Consider the following 23,945-nt stretch of genomic DNA (forward strand, 5'->3'; position numbering starts at 1 on the left):
AGTTGCCTCAATGGTGATGACCTGCTCCTCGGCATTCAGGTCTAACATCATGATCCTCGACGAAGCAGCTTGCCTCTCCTTTGCCCCAGCTAGCGACGTCATTGAAGATCTCAAAGTTCGGCAGAATCTTTCCTTCGATGCTAACAGCCATTTCCGACACATCATCAGGCTCATCCCAGATGTTGATCGGAACCCTCTGATTAATACCTTCCTCGACGGAAGAACTTCCCCAAATGTCCACGACCATCAGATCCATTATGTGAGGGACATTCAGATTTACGTAGGAAGGGTCCGATGATCCATACCGAGCCCAGCCTATTAGTTCTTCATAGTCCTTGAGGAACACTCCGTTCATTCTTCTAGCCACGAGTGGAATGGCACCCTTCCGGATGCACATGAGTTGCTCCTGATCGCTCAAGGTGATCCGACATGAGGCATACTTGAACCTCCATCTTCTAGCATAGTCCACGAATGCTTCTTCGGGGAATTGCTTGATCCTTTCTAAATCTTCCAACGACCCTATCCACGGAATGTACATCTCATACCTCTGCACAAAGGCCTCCATGAGGGATCCCCAGTCCCCTTTTGTCTTTGCCGAGAGCATTCGGTGCCACATCAAAGCTCCTCCTATGAGTGTCTTTGGAAAATGCTGGACTAACTCACTTCGGTAGAGTCCCGCTGTTAGACGAGGTGCCGCGGCCTAATCTCCCGGGCGGACCGGGGGGTGGACAACCTCATGGCGACGTAAGCGGTGATTGGCGCCGAAAGCAACCAATCGTGGAATCAAGCTGCTCGGCAGGACCGGAGCTCGGAGATATGGAAGAGTCGCCACCCACGAATGGGAAAATGAACACCGATCCCTTGCGGGAGACCGGTGTGGGTTCGGGAAACTTAGGTACGAGCCGAGAAGGCTAGCTCCTTTCCGGAGAAAGGCTACTAGGCACCCCGACATCGCCCGGTTATGAACCACCGGCCTCCTACTCAGCATGTTAGGCGATAACGGACTAATCGTATACTTCTTTAAGTTTAAAATTCATTTGAAACCCTTTTCTTTCTCTTTTTGGAAACTGTTTTGAGCATATGATATTGAAAAGCCATATCAGTAAAGAATCACCCATTTATGTTTATACATACACAGAGAGAGGTAAGAAAGAAGTGATTTATTTACAACCGTATTAAATGTTATGTTGTGTGTTTATTCTACACCAACTTATTTCCCCAAAACGAGTTTATTTACACTGTTCGCACCTTAATCGCCGTTGGAACGATTTAGGTGCGTTTTAAAGCCCCGTTGGATGAAGTTTACCCGAATCGCCGTTGGAACGACTCGAGTATTTGAAAACGCTTGAGATGAAAACCTTTTAATGAGAAAACATGGTTAAACATACAAGTCAATTTTACTTTGTACAAATCCTTTAAGAAAATGGTTCAAAACTCTATTATTTGCAAAGAAAACGATTTTGATTACAATGATCCTTTAATCCGTCTTTGGAACGAATTAAGGTTTTAAAACATGGTGTTTTATAGACAATTTGAAATATTAACAAGAAAGACTCTATTTATTTGCATTTGAAATCTAAAAAAACTCATTAATTTAAATAATTCAATTGAAAACTCTCTTTTTGTCTTTTATTTCCCCCATCTATTTAATGGACTCTCTAATTGTTATAATTATGTTAACAACCCATTTAAACCATCATCAATACTTAAACAAAGCCCACTTGAAATATGGACATAAGATTAGGCCCAAAAGAATAAAGAAAGTAATTTATGCATACATATATACATTTAAAATCAAAAATAGGATATGAGAATAAAAGCTAATACAAAATGAACTATATGTATATAAAAATAATAGGTACTATATACTTATACTTTGAAAATGTGAAAGTAGTAAATGAATCTTATAACTAAAAAAATAATATTTATAAGAAATGATTTACACTCAATAATCACTAAAATAACTCAACTATTCCCAAAACTATATTTATACACATTAAATACTAAAAATATCATATACTAATATATATTAATTATTTCTCAAAATATCAAATAACTAATATTTAAACATAGCCTAAGTTAAGAAAAAAGAAATACTTATATATATATATTTATACTTATATTGTAAAATAAAATAAAAATAATATACCAATATTCTAAAATAAATATATATACTAAAGTTCTAAAATAATTTGAAAAACATGTATTACATGATCATATATACATACTAGGGATTAAAAGTCTAAAAGTTAAGAAAAAGGGACCGAAATGATATTTTTTACATTTTGGCAGATTTACCGACGGAAAATCCGTCGGTAAACAGCATTTAGTGACAGAATTGATAAATTACAGCAGCACTCCAATATTTTCCAGATTTATTCAAAAGCTTTAAATTAAATCTAATTCGATCGTTTTGGACTTCCGAACTACCAAAGATGGATCATAGTCGAAAACGGAAGTTCCTAAAACGATGTTTTTATTTTAAAACGTTATTTGGAAACCTCTTTTAAATTAAAAAAAAAGAACTTATAATTACAACATTTTCGATACCCGAACTACCTTTTTATCGGATCACAGTTCGTATTGGGATATCCAAAACGAGGTTTTTTATTTTAAAACAAAACCGAATTTTATTTAACACGAAACGAAAATTAAATAAATGCGCTAACTAAATAAAACGTGACAAAATAAATAAATGACTAAAGGAATAAAAAATAAATAGAAGGAGAGAAATAAATTAAATAAAATAAAGAGTCTAGTCCTCAGATAATACCTTTGATTCGGTATCTGACAGTCGAAGCCGATTGATTCCACGAACCGCGAGCTCCCGATTTTAATAAAAATTTAGTAAAAATTGAACTTAGGAAATTTGGAATTTTTGAGAAAAAAAAATATTTTTCTAAAAAAAAATCCACTCTCTCTCTCTCTAAAAATGTTTAGAGTGAGAAAGTTTTTCCCCCAAAAATACCTCCTCTTCACCTTGGGATCCGTGCCCTTATATAGGGAAACGGATCCCGGAACAATGGGCGACGCCCAAAAAAAATTGGGCGTCGCCCATTGTGGTTGGGCGCCCACGCCCAACCCTCGTCGGGCGTCCGCCCGACGCGTTGGGCGTTCGCCCGACATGGTTGGGTGCCCGCCCGGCGACCCTCGGGGCGTGCCCCGCGCCGTCAGACGCGTGCACTCCGTGGCCGTCGAGCGCGCGTTCCGCGCAGCCAGACGCTCGCACGTCGCGGCCGTCGAACGCGCGCCTCACGCTGCCAGGCACGTGTGCTCAACGGCCCACGAGGACGCGCACCGCCAGCGGTCCCAGGCATTGCTCGGACGTCGAGAGCGTGCCACACACGGTGCGTTCGACGGACGCCGCGCGCACGTCTCGAGCCGTCAAGCGGGCGTTCGACCATCGTCGTCCGCGTGCGGGATGCCGTTGCGTGCCCGCGCCGTGCCGTTAATTTTCCTCAGCTTATTATTCTTTATATATTTTTCAAAACTTCCGGAATCAATCGCTTCGACCATCTTGTTTCAGGTTTTCATCACAGGTCCTCCGACTCGGTGTCTACAGTTGCCCCTACTTTTCTATTTTGACAGTGATGTGTGTGGTTCGAAAACGTTTTTTTTCTAACGTAACACATGCAATGTAAAACATATAAAAGTAAAAGACACGTAACGAGTAGGAGAAAACATACCTGACCTTTGCGCTGCGCGCTCCGGCGTTGCTCTTTGACTGCATGAGACTCTGCTTCGGGCTGCACCCTAGTTCATGACCGCGGGGATAATGGCTAAATAGCTACCCTAGTTTACGACCGCGGGGATAATGGCTAAACAGCTACCCTATTTCAAGATTGCAGGGATAATGGCTAAATAGCTACCCTAATTTACGACTGCGGGGATAATGGCTAAATAGCTACCCTATTTTAAGATTGCGGGGATGATGGCTAAACAGCTACCCTGGTTTACGACTACCGTGATGATGGCTAAACAGCTACCCTGGTTTACGACTGCGGGGATGATGGCTAAACAGCTACCCTGGTTTACGACTGCGGGGATAATGGCTAAACAGCTACCCCATTTCAAGATTGCGGGGATAATGGCTAACCGCTACCCTATTTCAAGATCACGGGGATAATGGCTAAACAGCTACCCTGATTTGCGACTGTGGGGATAATAGCTAAACAGCTACCCCATTTCAAGATTGCGGGGATAATGGCTAAACAGCTACCCTATTTCAAGATCACGGGGATAATGGCTAAACAGCTACCCTATTTCAAGATCGCGGGGATAATGGCTAAACAGCTACCCCTGATTTACGACTGTGGGGATAATGGCTAAACAGCTACCCTATTTCAAGATTGCGGGGATAATGGCTAAACAGCTACCCTATTTCAAGATCACGGGGATAATGGCTAAACAGCTACCCTATTTCAAGATCGCGGGGATAATGGCTAAACAGCTACCCCATTTCAAGATTGCGGGGATAATGGCTAAACAGCTACCCTATTTCAAGATTGTGGGGATAATGGCTAAACAGCTACCCTATTTCAAGATTGCGGGGATAATGGCTAAACAGCTACCCTATTTCAAGATCACGGGGATAATGGCTAAATAGCTACCCTGATTTGCGACTGTGGTGAAGATGGCTAAAAAGCAACTCCGGTCAGCGACCACGAGCCAGATGGCTAAAAAGCAACTCCGGTCTGCGACCAAGAGTCAAATGGCTCAAAAGCAACTTCGGTCTGCGACCGAGAGTCAAATGGCTCGAAAGCAACTCCGGTCTGCGACCGTGAGTCAAATGGCTAAACAGCAACTTCGGTCTGCGACCGAGAGTCAAATGGCTCAAAAGCAACTCCGGTCTGCGACCGTGAGCCAAATGGCTAAAAAGCAACTTCGGTCTGCGACCGAGAGTCAAATGGCTCAAAAGCAACTCCGGTCTGCGACCGTGAGTCAAATGGCTAAAAAGCGGGGGCTGTTTCTGGATTTTCTTACCACCCTGTTGTCTGTATTTTCTCACTGGAGCAATCATCTCGACGATTCGATGGGCACACGTCTTAGTCCGAAATGAGATAGACTACTGATTGTTTTTCTATTGACTGTCGTCTGTATTTTGACTGGTGTCACTGTTCTGTAAAGATTAGCTGTTGTCTGGAATTGATGTTTTGACAATGTTAGTCACTGTCTGGGAGAAATGCAGGCTGAAACGTACTGCAAATCGGAGGTCTGTGCACCTGGTAATTAATTATTTACTTTTTACCTTTATGTCAAATCGTACTTTTTTCACTATTTACGGGAATGCCATTCCCTTTTCCTATATAAGGTGGTGGGGTTTCATTTCAACCCCACACCTTCTCTCTCCTCTTTCTCTCACTAGACTTCAATTTGGATTATTCTCGGGATGGATTTAGACGAATGGGATGACACTAGAGGCATGGACGAGGTTTATGTAAACCTGGATAGAGTGGATACCTTCCACGACCCTACGACACACTTGAGCAGGACACGCTGCAACGAGGTAAGTGGTTTCTCACTTTTATTTGATTTGGACTCTAGGCTTTAGCACTCCTATACAAACATGATTTGCATGCTAACTCTTAGACTGCCTTAGAGGACTTTTAGCTAGAAAACGTGAATTCCTTTATTTACACGTGACACCTGTTTGTTTTTGTAAGAATGCGCGCTATATGCATGTGAATAGCACACTACGAATTTATGCATGTTAACAGTAAAAACGATGTGAATAGTAAAAACATGAATAGTGCACGTGAATAGTAAAACGTGAATAATGCACGTGAATAGTAAAAACGTGAATAGTGCACGTGAATAGTGACAACGTGAATAGTAAAAACTTAGCTAATGCACGTGAATAGTAAAAACGTGAATAGTGCACGTGAATAGTAAAAACGTGAATAGTGACAACGTGAATAGTAAAAACTCAGCTAATGAACGTGAATAGTAAAAGCGTGAATAGTGCACGTGAATAGTAAAAACTTACCTAATGCCCGTTAACGTACGTGAATAGTAAAACCTAATCTACGCTCCTCGTCACCGCAGACGAGAGTGGATCAAAGAATTGACTCAACCTTACGTGAAGGACCCTACATGAGAGATTTTTACAGAAAATTGGTCCTAACTGACTGGATGTCTCTAGGTTAGAAAATGAAAGAATACCTAGTCTTAACGCGTTCTTTTCAATTGCATGCTTTAGGAGCTGTATTTAAATTTTCTTATCTTGTTCCTTTTTAGTTCATTGAGATTTCGGGGACCACCGCCGAGGTTCTCTCATGGTATGATAGGCTAGGTGCCGTGGCGAGAGCCCGTGTGCAGGAGTTGGGCTTCGGATCCTTTATTGCAGCGCTGCCCCGCACCAACGGGGTGTGTGATCCTTTTGGCCTACGGGCCCTGTGTGAGCGGTGGGTTGACTCGACCCACACCTTCCACCTTTCCTTTGGGGAGATGACCATCTCGCCTCGAGATTTTTCGCTATTGACCGGATTGCGAGGGAGCAACACTCCCGTCCCTTTTCATTTTGGTATGATGCGACCGCGGGTCGACCCTGCTAGGCTTGCTGCCTTGATTGGACCGGGAGTTCCTCTATACGCCAAGTCTACTCCGGCAAAATTTATTTCCACTGCTAGCCTTTTGAGTAGACGGGATTTCTGCGAGACTGACGCTACCGACTTGGCGGTTCGTAGCTTCTTGGTATACGCTTTGAGTGAGACGATTTTCCGCACGAAGGGCGGGAAGGTACATGCGGGCCTCATTCAGGCGCTCAGCGATTTGGATGCAGCGGCTTCCTACGATTGGGCGGGGGCAGGCTTAGCCTTTCTTTACAAGTTTTTGGATCTGACTTGCCGGAAGCGCAAGGACTTCGGTGGTTATACCTTTGCTCTGCTGGTACGTGACGCCTTTTTGACTTATCCGTCTTATCTTTTTCGTATTTTTCACACTCCTAGTCCTTGTTTTTACCGCAGGTGTGGGCATACGAGAGACACATCCTTCCTAGCCGGTCTCGACCTCGACCGAGAGTGCCGAGGCTGCCATTTATGATTCGATGGAGGGACTTCGACTTGAGCGCTGAGAGGAGTCGGATAGTGTCGCGGCTTCTGGATCGGATTGACTCGCTGACCCTGAGTCAGGTAGATTTTGCCCCATCGTGCCAGATTTTGGTTTGAGCCTTTCTGACTTTCTCTTTGTGTATTTTGCTTTAGATTCAGTTCAGGTGGGATGACCTCGACTTCGACCCTGAGTATGCGTACGTGTCGATGATCCAGGAGCAGCAGTGCGTGCTCACCGGCCCCTGCGTGCGGGCGTGGTATCTAGGGGATCGAGGCATTACCGGGGTTAGAGACGCTCATTGGACGCCGGGTGAGATCCCCATCTCTATGTTCGCGGTGCGGACCCTGCCTTTATCGGTCATTCGTCGGGACCTGACCCGTAGGTATGTGGGTAGAGCGGTGTGGATTCACGCCGGGGGCCGCGAGCCTTACTTGTCTACTTTACTGAGCGCGAGGGATGCCCCGGCGACAGCGATGGAGGTAGATCCGGTGACGGACGTGTTTTCGAGGGAGGCTGTCGCGGCAGTCTTCGGTCAGGAGGAGGTTCCGGTAAGTGATTCCGTTCCCCTTCATTTTATTCATGATATGCTCGGAGGTTTTATTGTGTGTTTTTTTTTTTTGCAGGAGGGATCTTGGAGGAGTGCCCACTTATCTGATTTTTTTGATGGCACTCAGACTCAGACACCAGCGCGCGAGCAGCCCTACTTCGTTGGCGAGTCCTCCAGCGCAGCCCGACCAGAGAGATCGTCCATAGGCGTGCCTATACCAGGCTACGGAAGGGATTATGCTACGATCCGCTATGACGAGTCTGGGACACCTTATGCGGGATTTGAGGCGGCCCCTCCTATCTTCTCCTCGAGGGTCCCGTTTGATCCCTCGAACGCTTCACTGACCACTAGGGAGACCTGTACAGACTACGTGGATCTATCCGGCTTCCTACGAGATCGCCTCAGCTTGCGCTGCACCGACCACCTGGTATGTATCATTACTGTACTTTAGTGTAGTGAAATGTATGCATGTATGATTTATGTTTTTGCCTATGCTGCCTCTTATCTGTTTTTTTTTTGTAGAGTGATCTTCATGCCCATGAGCGGAGACAGAGTGAGCTAGTGCGGGAAGCTGATGCCCGAGTTGGTCATGTGTACCAAGAGAGGAACGACCACTGGTCGGGGGTGATGCGATGGGAGACTGAGGGTCGCCTTGCCGTCGAGGAGAGGGCGCGTGATAAGTCGATCAGACGCCTTGCTGCAGAGGAGAGAGCACGAGCTGCTGATGAGAGAGCATGAGTGTCTGATGAGAGAGCGCGAGTTTCTGATGAGAGAGCGCGTGCTGCCGAGGAGGCACTATCTGCGGAGCGAGCATCACACCTGAGAGATTTTGAGAACTATTGGGACTTTCCTCCGTATTGGGCTCGTTATGTATTGCTTTGTAGTTTTCATTATTGCTTTGTAGCTTTCATTGTTGCTTTGTAGCTTTTATTAGGGTTTCTCCGATGTATAGCTGATGTATAGGGAGTGGGGTGGATAGTAGGTAGGCTTTTTGTGAAAAGTAGGACAAGAAATGTATAACCCGTGATTCATATTACCATGCATTCGGTAGATTATAATGATTCCAATCATTCTCGTCAAATATATTCATGCCTTTATTTATTTACAAACAACAGAAATACTTAGTCTCTTATACATTGTTTTTGTAATTGCTCAAGTCATAACTATTGTTACCAGGACCCGCCTTTCGGTTTTCGGATCCCGGCGATTTTTCTCCTCTCCTTTTACTATCCCGGAATTTTTAAATGAGTGCCCTTTCGGGTTTTCACCCATTGGGATTTCCCTTATTGTTGCATAGGTCGCCCTTTGCGGGTTTTCAACCTATCGGGAATTTTTCTTTATTTTTCCTTTTTTTTACGAAAAGTATTTCTTAAGCCTATCCAGATTGGTAGGTTCGGAGAATTCCATGCCGTTCATTGTGGTTAACTTCACCGCTCCTTTGCTTAGTATCTTCTTCACGACGGTCCTTCCCAGTTAGGCCTGAACTTCCCCCTCGGGTCAGTGTGCGTCACACGGATCTGTTTCAGCACCAAATCTCCTTCTTTGATAGGGCTGGTCTTAACTTTTTGATTGAAAGCCCGAGCCATCCTTCTTTGATACAACTGTACATGGTAAAGGGCTTCCATTCTTTTCTCATCAACTAAAGCCAACTGCTCACATCGCCTCTTCACCCATTCTGTCTCGGGGATTTCTGCTTCCACTGCGATTCTCAACGATCGCTTTTCAATCTCAATCGGCATGACTGCTTCTGTTTCGTATACCAAGGAGAATGGCGTGGCCCCAGTCGAGGTTCTGACTGTCGTGCGATAAGCCCACAATGCGAGTGGGAGGTGCTCATGCCAGTTTCGATGTGATTCCACCGTCTTTACGAGGATCCTTTTAAGGTTCTTATTAGCTGCTTCTACTGCCCCATTAGCCTGTGGACGGTACAGAGAAGACCTGTGATGTTCAATGCCATATTCTCGGAAAAGATTCCTTACTTCCCCCTGAAACTGGACTCCGTTATCCGTGATCATGTGATGAGGCACTCCGAACCTGGTGATCAAGTGTTTTTCAATGAACTTTCTCATCTGCTTGGATCCCAGTTTGCTAAACGACTCTGCTTCTACCCATTTGGTGAAATAATCGATGGCGACTGCAATAAACTTATGTCCATTTGAAGCATTAGGCCTTATTTCGCCAATGATGTCAATACCCCAAGCAGTGAATGGCCAAATAGGTGCTAGCACGTGTAATTCCATGGCCGGAAGATGACTGCAATCGCCGTGGATTTGACAATCGTGACATTTCTTCGCATACTCGTTACAATCTCTTTCCATGGTGAGCCAATAGAAGCCTTGCCTAATAATTTTCTTAGCTAGTACTGCTCCTCCCATATGGGCTCCGCAAATTCCTGAATGTACCGATTCCATCGCCTCGCGGGCTTCTCCCGCATCCAAGAATCTTAGTTGTAATCCGTCAATGTGCCTTTTGTAAAGCAAGTCGTTGTGGATGACGAACTGACGAGCTAGCCTTCTAATCACAGCTTGATCCCTAGGTTCTGACTCTGCCGGATATGTTCCATTTTTCATGAAGTTCACAATATCGAAATACCACGGTTTTTCATCTGCCCCTAACAGCATTACGTCTTCGTCGCACGGTTTGTGAGATCTTCTCAATACCAATGGTTTCGAAGCAAGGTTCCGGGGGTTGTCCCAAACTGACACCAAAGTGGCCAAGGCATCCGCGGCCTGATTCTGAGCTCGAGGAATGTGATAGAAGCGACATTCTTTGAATCTTAATGCCAACCCTTCTAGCTGATCTAGATACGGACGTAGCCTTTCTTCTCTCACTTCCCAGTTTCCTTGTGCCTGTTCGATGATCAACTTGGAGTCGCCCCAAATTTCGACATATGACGCTCCCAGTGCCGCTAGTGACTCCAAACCATAAATGCATGCTTTGTATTCGGCCATATTGTTGGTAAGGGGGAAGGATAACTTTTTCGCCATCGGGATTCTTTCTCCTTCCAGGGAGATAAGTAGTACTCCTACTCCGGCTCCATTCGAATTAACTGCTCCGTCGAAGAACATTTTCCACGGTATAACTTCGATTGCATTCAAATGTTCATCGGGGAAATCATAGCTTATCTCTTCTTCTTCTGTATTCAGGGGTTGATTAGCCAAAAATTCTGCCACGGCTCTTCCTTTGATAACCTTCTTTGTCACATATTCAATGTCAAACTCGGACAAAAGCAACAACCATCTGGCTAACTTCCCTGTCAAGGATGGAGTTCGGTATAGATACTTCACGGGGTCCATCCGAGAAATAATGATCACTTTATACGATTGGAAATAGTGCCGCAGTTTCTTTGTCAACCACACCACTGCCACACATGTCTTTTCGATCATGTTGTACTTGAGCTCGTACTCCAGGAACTTCTTACTCAAATAATACACCGCGTGCTCCACACCGGTGTCTCCCTCTTGAGCCAACATCGCCCCAATAGATCGCTCCTCAATCGCTACATAGAGGAGAAGCGGCTTTCCCAGTTTAGGCGGTCTCAACACTGGCGGACTAGACAAGTAACTTCGGACACTCTCCAACGCCTGTTGACACTTATCATTCCAAACGACGGGTTGGTCTTTCCTTAACAACTTAAAGATTGGCTCGCAAATTGTGGTGAGTCTTGCTATGAACCGACTGATATACTGAACTTGCCCCAGAAACCCCCTCACTTCCTTCTCATTTCTCGGTGTTGGCATTTCCTTTATAGCCTTCACTTTATCGGGATCCACCTCAATTCCCTTATTTCCGATTACATAGCCTAAGATTTTCCCCGACGAAACGCCGAAAAAGCACTTCTTCGGGTTTAACCTTAGCTTGAATTCTGCAATTCGGGCCAAAAACTTCTCGAGTGCGGCAAAATGCCCTTCTCTTGTCTCTGATTTGACCATCATGTCATCCACGTAGACTTCTACCTCCTTGTGTATCATGTCATGGAACAGGGCTGTGGCCATTCGCTGGTAGGTTGCCCCGGCATTTTTCAAACCAAATGGCATCACTCTGTAACAGTATGTTCCCCACTCAGTTGTGAACGAGGTTTTCGCTTTGTGCTTTTCGGCCATCTGAACTTGCATGTAGCCCATGAAACCATCCACATTTGTGTGTAAGACGCTTGACGCTGCACTGTCGATCAATACATCGATATGAGGCAATGCGAACTCATCCTTGGGGTATGCTTTGTTAAGATCTATGTAATCCACGCACATCCTCACTTTGCCATCCTTTTTCGCGATGGGCACTACATTTGCGACCCAAAAGGATATTCGATCACTTCGATGAATCCTGCTTCTAACTGCTTCTTCACCTCCTCTCTGATCTTATCTGCCCATTCGGGTCTCATACGTCGGAGCTTCTGCTTTACGGGCCTCGCCTCGGGATATGTTGGAATACGGTGAGTTACGATTGATTGATCGATTCCAGGCATGTCTTCGTATGTCCAAGCGAATACAATTTCGTATTTTTTAATTATTCTCTCAAATTCTTTTCTCTCTTCAATAGTTAGTTCTTGAGCAATTTGTATAAGTTTAGGATTTTCATCCGTACCAAGATTGAAAGTTGACATTTCTATCGTATTGATTTCAAATGTAGGCATGTTATATGAATGAGAATGCATGGAATGATCATGATCAACATCAAGCAAGTAAGCAAAATCGGAATTCATTTCATTGATAGCGTGGGTGATTACATCATCAGACTCAAACAAAGCAGTAATACAATTTTCATCCTCAATATCTTCGGACTTCTCATATACTCTCGAGGTACTAGGCTCAATTTCAGCTCCTGTAGTCGCTTCAATGGTAATGACCTGCTCCTCGGTATTTGAATCCAGCATCATGATCTCCTCGACAAAGCAGCTCGCCTTTCCTTTGCCCCAGTCGGCGACATCATTGAAGATTTCAAACCCTGGCAGAATCTTTCCTTCCGTGCTAGTCCACGACTCGGAGGTTCCCGAATATGGCTTTCCATGCCCCTCGCTTACAAAATTCTTCCTCAAGCCTATTTTTCCTTCTGCACTCATGTTGGATGGACTCCCCTGCTCATATCCCAAACCCCTTCAGGTTTTCTGACTTTTAAAATCCGGAAACTCCGATAACCCTTGATGGTGTGCTCCTAAACCCATTCCCGGGATGAAACCTCCTTTCATCATCTTCACCACATCGGTGGTCATGCTCGATTCGTAAATCCCGGAGACTTGGAATCCGGAGAAAAGTTGAGGCTCAATTCCCAATGCTGCCACCGAGCTCAATTTCTCAGCTCTGATTGTCACTATTTCCTCCCCGAAGGGGAACTTGATCATCTGATGGAGCGTGGAGGGCACACCTCCTAACTTGTGGAACCATGGGCGTCCCAACAATACAGCAAAGGTTACCGGGATATCCAGCACCGTGAACTCAGTTTCTTCCTCATGCGGCCCCACTTTCAACTTGGCCTTGAAGACTCCTCTCTCCACTCCCAACTTGGACAAGAGCTTCAAAGGACAAACATTAATGGCCGATCCATCATCGACCATAACACAGCTAGTCTTCTTCCCGTTGATTTCCGCTCGGATATACAATGGCTTATTGTGAGCCTTCCCCTCTTCTGGGAGATCCTCGTCGGTAAACGTGATCTCAGTCCTCTTTCGGGCCATAATTGCCCCTACTAGCGCTGTCGGCTCGGTATCGGTGGAAATAACCAAATTTTGCAACTCTTTCATCAGATTTTCACGATGGTACCTAGAATGGCATAAAACTTCCCAGACCGTAGACTTAGCTTGCGTCTTCTTCAACTGTTCAAGGACTTGGTCGTCGGGCTTAGGAGCCGAACCTTCTCCAATCTCAGTCTCTACCATTGGTGCCTTTCCCTCGGCCACACGACCTGATCTCGTCATCACCGCAACTTCCGGCTCGTCATCCGACTCGTCCCAAATGTTAATAGGAACCCTTCGATTGGCATCCTCCTCGTCCGAGGAACTCGCCCAAATGTCTACGACCATCAAATCCATGATGTGAGGAACACTCGGATTCAGGAAAAAGGGATCCGCCGATCCATACAAGGCCCAACCTATCAACTCATCATAGTCACAGAGGGACACCCGGCTCATCCTCCTTGCGGCCAACGGAATAGCGCCTCGTTGTATGCACATAAGCTGCACCTTATCGCTCATTGTCTCATTACACTGCTCATAACGGTGCCTCCACCTTCTAGCATAATCCACAAAATGTTCCTCGGGGAATTGCCTAATCCTGTCCAGATCATCCAGGGATCCTGTCCATGGAATGTACATTTCATATCTCGCCACAAAGGCATTTCGGAGCGGTATCCAATGGCACATCTCTTCCTCTGACAGACCCTGATGCCACAATAAGGCTTCACCCATCAAGGTTTCCGGAAAATGTTCATGCAACTCGCACTGTGGAAATACAGCGTTATACATATGATCGTGGAATATCCTCGCATGCTCTACAGGATCTCGGTATCCACCATACCTAGGCATTGCTAACACCGCATCAGGTGTTTGGTAAGACGGGGAATCAGGAGTTTTCTCTGCTAGCATCCATACCGTATGTTCCTTGATAAATCTCTTCGTCATAGCTGCCCAATCGGTCTTAACATACATCGGCAGCGACATGTACCACATCAGCGGTTCACCCATCAGTGAATTACAAAACAAGCTAGTGATCTCTTCCTCTTTGAAACTCAAGGCTGTCATAGCCGACAAATAGAAGTGAAGGTGCTCCATAGGGTCCTTATTGCCGTTATACTTGCTCACCCTTGGCAATGGATGCTTGATGGGTCCAATCTGCATTGCAAAGTGCTCCGCGGTTCTATCCTCAGCTCTCTGATACTTTTCAAGAAACAAATCCGACAACCGATCCCAATCGTGCTTGCAAGAATCGGACAATGAATGGAACCATTGCAAAGGCTCACCTACCAGCGAATGGTGGAACCACTGAGCAATTTCATCTACCCCGAAGGATTCAATAAACATGTCGTGCATATACTCACGCAAGCGCACTTCGGGATCCCTTCCTCCACTGAATAAACCCAAATTTGGTATGATAGTCCGAAACGACCATTCACCGGTCTCTTCGGCACTATCCTCGTCATATGGTGCTCCACCATTTGATCCCTCCTCCATTGGTTCGTCCTCTTGTTCCTCACCCAAGAAGGACACATACAAACCATTTCCCACATTGCTTCTTTCGACGGAGTCCAACAACTCCTCTACATCTTCCTCAAAAGATTCCATCACTACAGTTTCCGTCAAACCAACTCCGATCATGCTCACCCTATGATTAGGCAATGGATTGCGCCTAACGGAAGGGTTTGCTGACGAAGGATCAGCTATCTTCTTCTCCTCAATCAAATCTTGGATTTCGTGTTTCAGCCTCTCGCAATTCTCAATCGTATGTCCATAACTGCTGTGGAATTCACAATACCCTCTAGCCTGAATCTGCGGAGTAGGTTGAGCTTTGTTATACGGGGTAAGGGCTTTCAACAACCCCTTCTTCTGTAGACGTTCAAAAAATTTCGCATAGGTCTGATCGAACTTGGCGAACCGCCTCTTTTCGATAGCATTAAGATCAACCACTTTCACTGTCGCAGATTCCGTACTCGCGCTAGGCCCTCCGGCACTATATCCAGACTTCGTCCACTTGGTATAAGCTTTCTTCGGCTCCCCATCGCCTTCGACAGTCAAGGCACAACTATACATCTGATTGAAATCTGTGAACGGCATATATCTCAACTCATTCTTAATATACGGCAACGTATTGCCGATCACCATTCGGATCTGATCTTGCTCAAGCGGCTTCTGTTTCATGACCGCGGCCTTAGCCCTCCATCTCTTCACGAAGTCTGAAAGGGATTCCCCAGTCTGCTGCTTAGTGCTCTCTAACTCTTTCAAAGTGACTTCCAACATGGTGTTAAAACTATACTGAGCGATGAATGACTTCGCCAACTCCTTCCAATCCTTCTTTGTCACCATTGGCAGCGCATGGAACCATGTGAGGGCAGCCCCCTCTAGGTAAGTGTTAAACAGCCCCAAGACTTGATCCTCGGTCAGGATCGTGTGCTTCATTACCGCAACGTACTGATTCATATGAGCGGTGGGATCTCCAGTTCCATCGAACTTTTTCATGTCAGGGAGCCGGAATTTTAGAGGCAAAGCTGTTGCTGTCAAGCAATTCTTCAAGTTATAGAAATCCTGACTTCCGGAGCTTCCTCCGCGCAAGTCCTGCACTTCTTGTGTGATGTGTTGCCTCCACTCCTCTTCCTTAGCTTTCTCCTTCTCTAACTGTTTTCGGACATAATCCTGATAATCCTCCTCATTCCCAAAGCGAGGGCCATCATTCACCTCATTCTCAGCACGCTTACTACCACTCTTGTTGTCCTTCAGTGCTAACTCAGCTAGCTGGGCCAAGATTGCGGCCAGCTGGTCGTTGATATTATTCACAGAATTCTCCAATTCAGCCACCTTCTCGTCGGTTGCAGACATACTGACGGAAGACTGAGTATACTCGGATGAAGATGATTCAGAAGCCACAACTACTGATTCGGGACTGTCTACTTGTAACTGATCAAACTGTCTGACAAGCCGATTACTCTCGCGAAACCACAACCGCTTAATGATGACGTCTGCGTGAACGGTATCCATTAGTATGTATGCATGATTTTATATGCATGATTCGTGGTGTGTGCGTTTATTTATTTACGATTATAAGATAAGAAGAACAAACGTTAGTCCTAATTACACGTATCACAACATCTCTCTTCCACCCTTATTCCTCCACACACTCGTTGGTCCAGGTCTCTTTCCTAGGATTTTGGTTTGGGGCTCACATTGCGGTCCGGGGACGCGTGATGCTGTCGATTATTGCGGGAAAGTAAATCAACCATCAGACAATACAGTTCGTTTTGACGTATCAACGTTCAGTGACTAAGAAATCGACCAAGTTGGATTGTCCTTTCAAAATAACTCGTCTTTCGTCCTTTCGTGAGACGCATTAGTCCGGGTTTTGACTCCCTTTGAGCGCATCTCAGTTTTTTAGACGTGGTACGAGTTATTCTTCTAGTCCAATCGTTCGTTATTGTCAATGACTCGTTCCCCTTTATTCGCGTGGGTTCATGTCTCGATTTTTGGATTACAACGGGATCTTTTGGATCTATCGAGAGACATAACCACGTGTTTATTTAGTGATGGAATCACTTTTGGATTTTATTTAAGGGAACGGACTCATCGCGTAACGTATTTGTTCTTAGCGTCGAGGATTCGTTTGCTCATTTTGCTACGTGAAAGACGGTGAGTCTTATTTTGAGCGCACGGTAACCTTTCGGCTAGCAACAATTCGTTGTTTTTCCCAATCCACGGGATATATCATCTTAGTGTGGTTATAGAAAATCAACATTTCGTTGAATCACATGCTTATTCAAAGCGAGGACATCACCGTTCTCTTTCCTTTAGGCACGATTTAAGCAAACACGTACATCGGGCCATATTTCTTGCAGTTTTGGTAACGGTCGAAATGATCGAGTCGTTAGTCAAAACCCGCAGTCTCGTCCATATGGCGCAATTATATGGTTTGGCTTAATTCGGTTTCGAGATTTTAAACGGGGTATACACTCGTCCGAGGCACGTATTCAACGACATTGGTTTATTTTCTTTAACTACTCTCGGCATTGATATATATCGTAGATTCGGAATGATTTTGGTCGTTTAGTTCATTTTTTTTTTCTTCTTTATTTTCTTAGTCATCTGTACGGGCACATCCATTTCTCTTAAGAACGACACGAGGCATAACGTAAAAGCTCGTCTTTCATTCGGAAGGGATGGGCTACTTGTGCGAAACTTTTCACGTTACAACAAGGTCGTTCGAAACAGAAATGTTCTTCGTTTTCGTTTCGTCTTGATCTCGTTTTATCCCAATTTATTTAAAGAATGTGAATAACGGCTACCGTTAATATAGTCTTTTGTATCGAAATGTAACTATCCTTAACACTGAACCGATTCATACTAATACATGCTTACGTCATAACGTATTTCCTGAACACGTGCCTTCGTCGGGACAACGAAAGGGACAAGGCGGGTCGCACATGTTCATTCATATGAGATGACTAAGTCGTCTTTAGTTCAAATCGTTTCGATGTTTTAGGGTAATTAGTATGTCGATTCATGAGTATATATTAACGCATCGTCTCATTTTCTTTACATAATTTAGGATTAGACACGTATCATGGCTGTTTGAAAACATGAACTGATTCATTTATCACATCAAAAATAGTAACGGGTAATCCTATGGAAACTTCTAAGGCTACTATATACTGACACGGCTGACCGCGGGACCTCCCAGGACCGCACAGATTCGCCCCTAACGAATGGATGGGGACCCTCTGGCGCCTTACTGTAAGGGGGAACTTACGCTAGCCTCTTTCGAGCGACGAATGGACTCTCGCTAGAGGTTTTGCGGAAATTACCCAAAGGGTTTGCAATAATGCTCGTGAATGCATACGAAAAGAAGTAAAACGATCCGTCCCCGTTAAGGGCTTAGTGCATGCCTTCCGGAATCAAATTTCTCGCTTCCCCAGCAGAGTCGCCACTTGTTAGACGAGGTGCCGCGGCCTAATCTCCCGGGCGGACCGGGGGGTGGACAACCTCATGGCGACGTAAGCGGTGATTGGCGCCGAAAGCAACCAATCGTGGAATCAAGCTGCTCGGAAGGACCGGAGCTCGGAGATATGGAAGAGTCACCACCCACGAATGGGAAAATGAACACCGATCCCTTGCGAGAGACCGGTGTGGGTTCGAGAAACTTAGGTACGAGCCGAGAAGGCTAGCTCCTTTCCGGAGAAAGGCTACTAGGCACCCCGACATCGCTCGGTTATGAACCACCGGCCTCCTACTCAGCATGTTAGGCGATAACGGACTAATCGTATACTTCTTTAAGTTTAAAATTCATTTGAAACCCTTTTCTTTCTCTTTTTGGAAACCGTTTTGAGCATATGATATTGAAAAGCCATATCAGTAAAGAATCACCCATTTATGTTTATACATACACAGAGAGAGGTAAGAAAGAAGTGATTTATTTACAACCGTATTAAATGTTATGTTGTGTGTTTATTCTACACCAACTTATTTTCCCAAAACGAGTTTATTTACACTGTTCGCACCTTAATCGCCGTTGGAACGATTTAGGTGCGTTTTAAAGCCCCGTTGGATGAAGTTTACCCGAATCGCCGTTGGAACGACTCGAGTATTTGAAAACGCTTGAGATGAAAACCTTTTAATGAGAAAACATGGTTAAACATACAAGTCAATTTTACTTTGTACAAATCCTTTAAGAAAATGGTTCAAAACTCTATTATTTGCAAAGAAAACGATTTTGATTACAATGATCCTTTAATCCGTCTTTAGAACGAATTAAGGTTTTAAAACATGGTGTTTTGAAGACAATTTGAAATATTAAGAAGAAAGACTCTATTTATTTGCATTTGAAATCTAAAAAAACTCATTAATTTAAATAATTCAATTGAAAACTCTCTTTTTGTCTTTTATTTCCCCCATCTATTTAATGGACTCTCTAATTGTTATAATTATGTTAACAACCCATTTAAACCATCATCAATACTTAAACAAAGCCCACTTGAAATATGGACATAAGATTAGGCCCAAAAGAATAAAGAAAGTAATTTATGCATACATATATACATTTAAAATCAAAAATAGGATATGAGAATAAAAGCTAATACAAAATGAACTATATGTATATGAAAATAATAGTTACTATATACTTATACTTTGAAAATGTGAAAGTAGTAAATGAATCTTATAACTAAAAAAATAATATTTATAAGAAATGATTTACACTCAATAATCACTAAAATAACTCAACTATTCCCAAAACTATATTTATACACATTAAATACTAAAAATATCATATACTAATATATATTAATTATTTCTCAAAATATCAAATAACTAATATTTAAACATAGCCTAAGTTAAGAAAAAGGAAATACTTATATATATATATATATTTATACTTATATTGTAAAATAAAATAAAAATAATATACCAATATTCTAAAATAAATATATATACTAAAGTTCTAAAATAATTTGAAAAACATGTATTACATGATCATATATACATACTAGGGATTAAAAGTCTAAAAGTTAAGAAAAAGGGACCGAAATGACATTTTTTACATTTTGGCAGATTTACCGACGGAAAATCCGTCGGTAAACAGCATTTAGTGACATAATTGACAAATTACAGCAGCACTCCAATATTTTCCATATTTATTCAAAAGCTTTAAATTAAATCTAATTCGATCGTTTTGGACTTCCGAACTACCAAAGATGGATCATAGTCGAAAACGGAAGTTCCTAAAACGATATTTTTATTTTAAAACGTTATTTGGAAACCTCTTTTAAATTAAAAAAAAAGAACTTATAATTACAACATTTTCGATACCCGAACTACCTTTTTATCGGATCACAGTTCATATTGGGATATCCAAAACGAGGTTTTTTATTTTAAAACAAAACCGAATTTTATTTAACACGAAACGAAAATTAAATAAATGCGCTAACTAAATAAAACGTGACAAAATAAATAAATGACTAAAGGAATAAAAAATAAATAGAAGGAGAGAAATAAATTAAATAAAATAAAGAGTCTAGTCCTCAGATAATACCTTTGATTCGGTATCTGACAGTCGAAGCCGATTGATTCCACGAACCGCGAGCTCCCGATTTTAATAAAAATTTAGTAAAAATTGAACTTAGGAAATTTGGAATTTTTGAGAAAAAAAAATATTTTTCTCAAAAAAAATCCACTCTCTCTCTCTCTAAAAATGTTTAGAGTGAGAAAGTTTTTCCCCCAAAAAGACCTCCTCTTCACCTTGGGATCCGTGCCCTTATATAGGGAAACGGATCCCGGAACAATGGGCGACGCCCAAAAAAAATTGGGCGTCGCCCATTGTGGTTGGGCGGCCGCCCAACGCGAGGTTGGGCGCCCGCGCCCAACCCTCGTCGGGCGTCCGCTCGACGCGTTGGGCGTTCGCCCGACGTGGTTGGGTGCCCGCCCGGCGACCCTCGGGGCGTGCCCCGTGCCGTCGGACGCGTGCACTCCGTGGCCACCGAGCGCGCGTTCCGCGCAGCCAGACGCTCGCACGTCGCGGCCGCCGAACGCGCGCCTCGCGCTGCCAGGCACGTGTGCTCAACGGCCCACGAGGGCGCGCACCGCTAGCGGTCCCAGGCATTGCTCGGACGTCGAGAGCGTGCCACACGCGGTGCGTCCGACGGACGCCGCGCGCACGTCTCGAGCCGTCAAGCGGGCGTTCGACCATCGTCGTCCGCGTGCGGGATGCCGTTGCGTGCCCGCGCCGTGCCGTTAATTTTCCTCAGCTTATTATTCTTTATATATTTTTCAAAACTTCCGGAATCAATCGCTTCGACCGTCTTGTTTCAGGTTTTCGTCACAGGTCCTCCGACTCGGTGTCTACACCCGCGTCAAGCATGTGGGCACGGAAACGGTTTATGTGATCAATGGGGTTCTCATCTCCCTTATACTTAGACATGGCTGTTACTGCCTTAGGTGTCTCCTCTTCGGGTAATGTAGGCATTTCCTCTGGACATTCCCATGCGACGTATTTCTTGATGAATCTCTTAGTCATTTTTGCCCAATCTGTTTTAACGTGCATTGGAAGAGACATGTACCACACCAGTGACTCTCCTGCCAATGAGTTGCAAAACAACCTCGTAATCTCCTCCTCTTTGAAACCTAGAGGACCCATAGCCGACAGATAAAAGTGCAGGTGCTCGATGGGGTCCTTCCCTTCATTATACTTGCTGACAGTGGGAAACGGATGTTTGATAGGCCTGATTTGCATCGCGCTATGTTCCCCTACCTGTGTTTTGTCTCTTCGATACTTCATCAAAAACAAGCTCGACATCAGTGACCAATCCTGCTTAGTCGAGTCAGGTAGCGATTGAAACCACTTCAACGGTTCGCCCACCAGCGAAAGATAGAACCCTGGAGCGACTTTTTCCACTTTGTATGGTTCCCCAAACATAGCACACACATACCCGAACAAATGGGCTTCGGGATCTTCTACCCCACTGAACAAACTCAACACGGGCTTTGCCCTCTGAGATGACACTGTTGAAACACCTTTCCACAGGATTTTGATTTGACAAAATTAATTAAGTGAAATTAAATATTCTATAACACATTAAGTTTAAATGCTTTGATTTATTGTTACTAATGTGTTTGTTCAATGTTGAGTTTATAATTGTTATAAGACATAAAGATCATAAGGCCCAAGCCCTATATGGAAGTCAAAGCCCAAGTCAAACAAGCCCAAGATCACTCAGCCCGCGTATTTCAAAACGCTACCGTTGAGTATTGAAATGGAGCTCACCAATGAAGGATCGAGAAGATCCACGTAGACAACTTCGGTATGAAGCTGCTGAGCTGTCTCGACAAAACGTACAAGACAGCCGCTGACTACAAAGTAACTTCCAGACCAAGTATTTCCTCTGTTGGTAAAGAACAGAAGACGCAGGAAGCTGTCTGTTTGACATTACCCGATTTGGAGGAACATACTGCCACACTGACCGAAGAACAGAAGATGCTGGAATCTGATTGGCTAAGAGAACTGCTGAACAGACTGAGTGAAAGCGACATGAAGCCGTTTCCCTCCAACGGTTATTTCGAAATTCAAAATAACCAGAAGCTCTCACAGCTCTCTATAAATAGAGCATTCAGAATCCACATTCAACAAAGAACTTTGAGCTAAAGCCGTTACGCTGACCAAACGTGTATAAAAGTTCTCCATCAAAAGCAAAGCAAATTCTTACACTACAAGCTTATTCATCTGTGTAAAAGTCTAGAGTGATTGATCCTCAATCATCTAAGGTGTTCTAGCAATTGTTGTTTAGGACAAATCTTAATCATTTCTAGGAATAAAAAGGAGAAGCTAAGTACTCGGTTTTAGTACTTAGTGAAGTAGAATAGAAGTGAGTAGAGGTATAGAGGAAGGTACTCTTGTTATACTTAGCTTCTGATTTGTAAAGGGTTTTTGAGTCTCTACCTTTAAAGAGCTCAGTAGTGAATTGGAAATCTTGAAACGTGTTCCGGGGACAGGACGTAGGCTTAGAAGAAGCCGAACCTGGATAACTCCGCTGAGTGAAGTATTTCTAACCCTTAACTCCTTAATATATTGCTTGCTTAAAACAAACTAAAACTGACCAAGTAAAAGAGGTCAAGCTGAGTTGTGTGCTACCAACGAGTTAGTTCAGGAATAGACTCTAAGTGCTATTTCCTGACCTAAGCAACGAAGCTGACCTAGTCACTAGTTGACTAAGCCAGTGTCTTGCTGATTGCTAAGTGCCGCTGTTACATAATCTTTTCTCAAAGGAAAGAAATCGGCCCTAATCATTTTAAAAAGGTAAAATAGTTCCTAACCCCCCCTTGGAACTATATTTGCAACCTTACAAGGGACCAACAAGTGGTATCAGAGCCTAAAAGCTCATTACTAAAGGTCTAACAACCTTGAGTTGATCCATACCATGGGTGAAAACAGCACTCGGTTTCTCCCTGGAAACCAGACAACTCAGATATTACCTGAGGGGCTGTCCATTACTAGGCCTCCCCTATTCTTCGGGTCAAACTATACCTTTTGGAAGAATAGGATGAAGAACTTCATTCAAGCTACAAATATGAGTGCCTGGCTATCTATAGTCCAAGGCCCGTTTGTACCTGTGAAAGTTGTTGCTGGCCAGTCAGTTGTTAAAGCTGAAATTGAATGGACAGAGGATGATCTCAAGAAGCTTCAAAACCATGCTTCGGCTATCAATATGCTTCACTGTGCGCTCGATGCTGCAGAATATAACAAAATCTCAGGTTGTGAGTCGGCACAAGAGATCTGGAAGAAGCTGGAAGTCACCTACGAGGGAACAAACAAAGTAAAAGAATCCAAGGTGAATCAGCAGATGAGACTGTACGAGCTGTTCGAGATGAACAATGATGAGGGCATTTCAGACATGAACGCAAGGTTCACCAACATCATTAATGAGCTCAAGAGACTTGGGAAAATCTTCATTGAGGAAGAACAAGTCAAAAAGATACTCAGGAGTCTTCCAAAAGACTGGCAAGCAAAGAAGACAGCAGTTGAGGAAGCTCAGGATTTAACCACCTACAAATATGACGAACTCATCGGTTCATTGCTGACCCATGAGATATCCATGAAAAACTTTGAGGTGAAGGAAAAATCTGATGACAAGAAGCAGAATTCACTTGTCATGAAGGCTGACTCCACTG

General features: G+C 43.9%; 1 protein-coding gene across 1 annotated transcript in view; it reads left to right on the forward strand.

The window, feature by feature from the left end:
- The window catches only part of LOC136233700 (uncharacterized), a 65,536-nt gene that overhangs the window by 14,063 nt on the left and 27,528 nt on the right, over nt 1–23,945 (forward strand). The window contains exons 6-7 of the mRNA XM_066023409.1: nt 14,347–14,351; nt 16,557–16,616. Coding sequence (XP_065879481.1) covers nt 14,347–14,351; nt 16,557–16,616 — 65 coding nt within the window. The remainder of the gene's footprint in view (nt 1–14,346; nt 14,352–16,556; nt 16,617–23,945) is intronic.

The sequence above is a fragment of the Euphorbia lathyris genome, chromosome 6, assembly GCF_963576675.1.
Source record: "Euphorbia lathyris chromosome 6, ddEupLath1.1, whole genome shotgun sequence".
In the NCBI taxonomy this organism is placed as follows: Eukaryota; Viridiplantae; Streptophyta; class Magnoliopsida; order Malpighiales; family Euphorbiaceae; genus Euphorbia; species Euphorbia lathyris.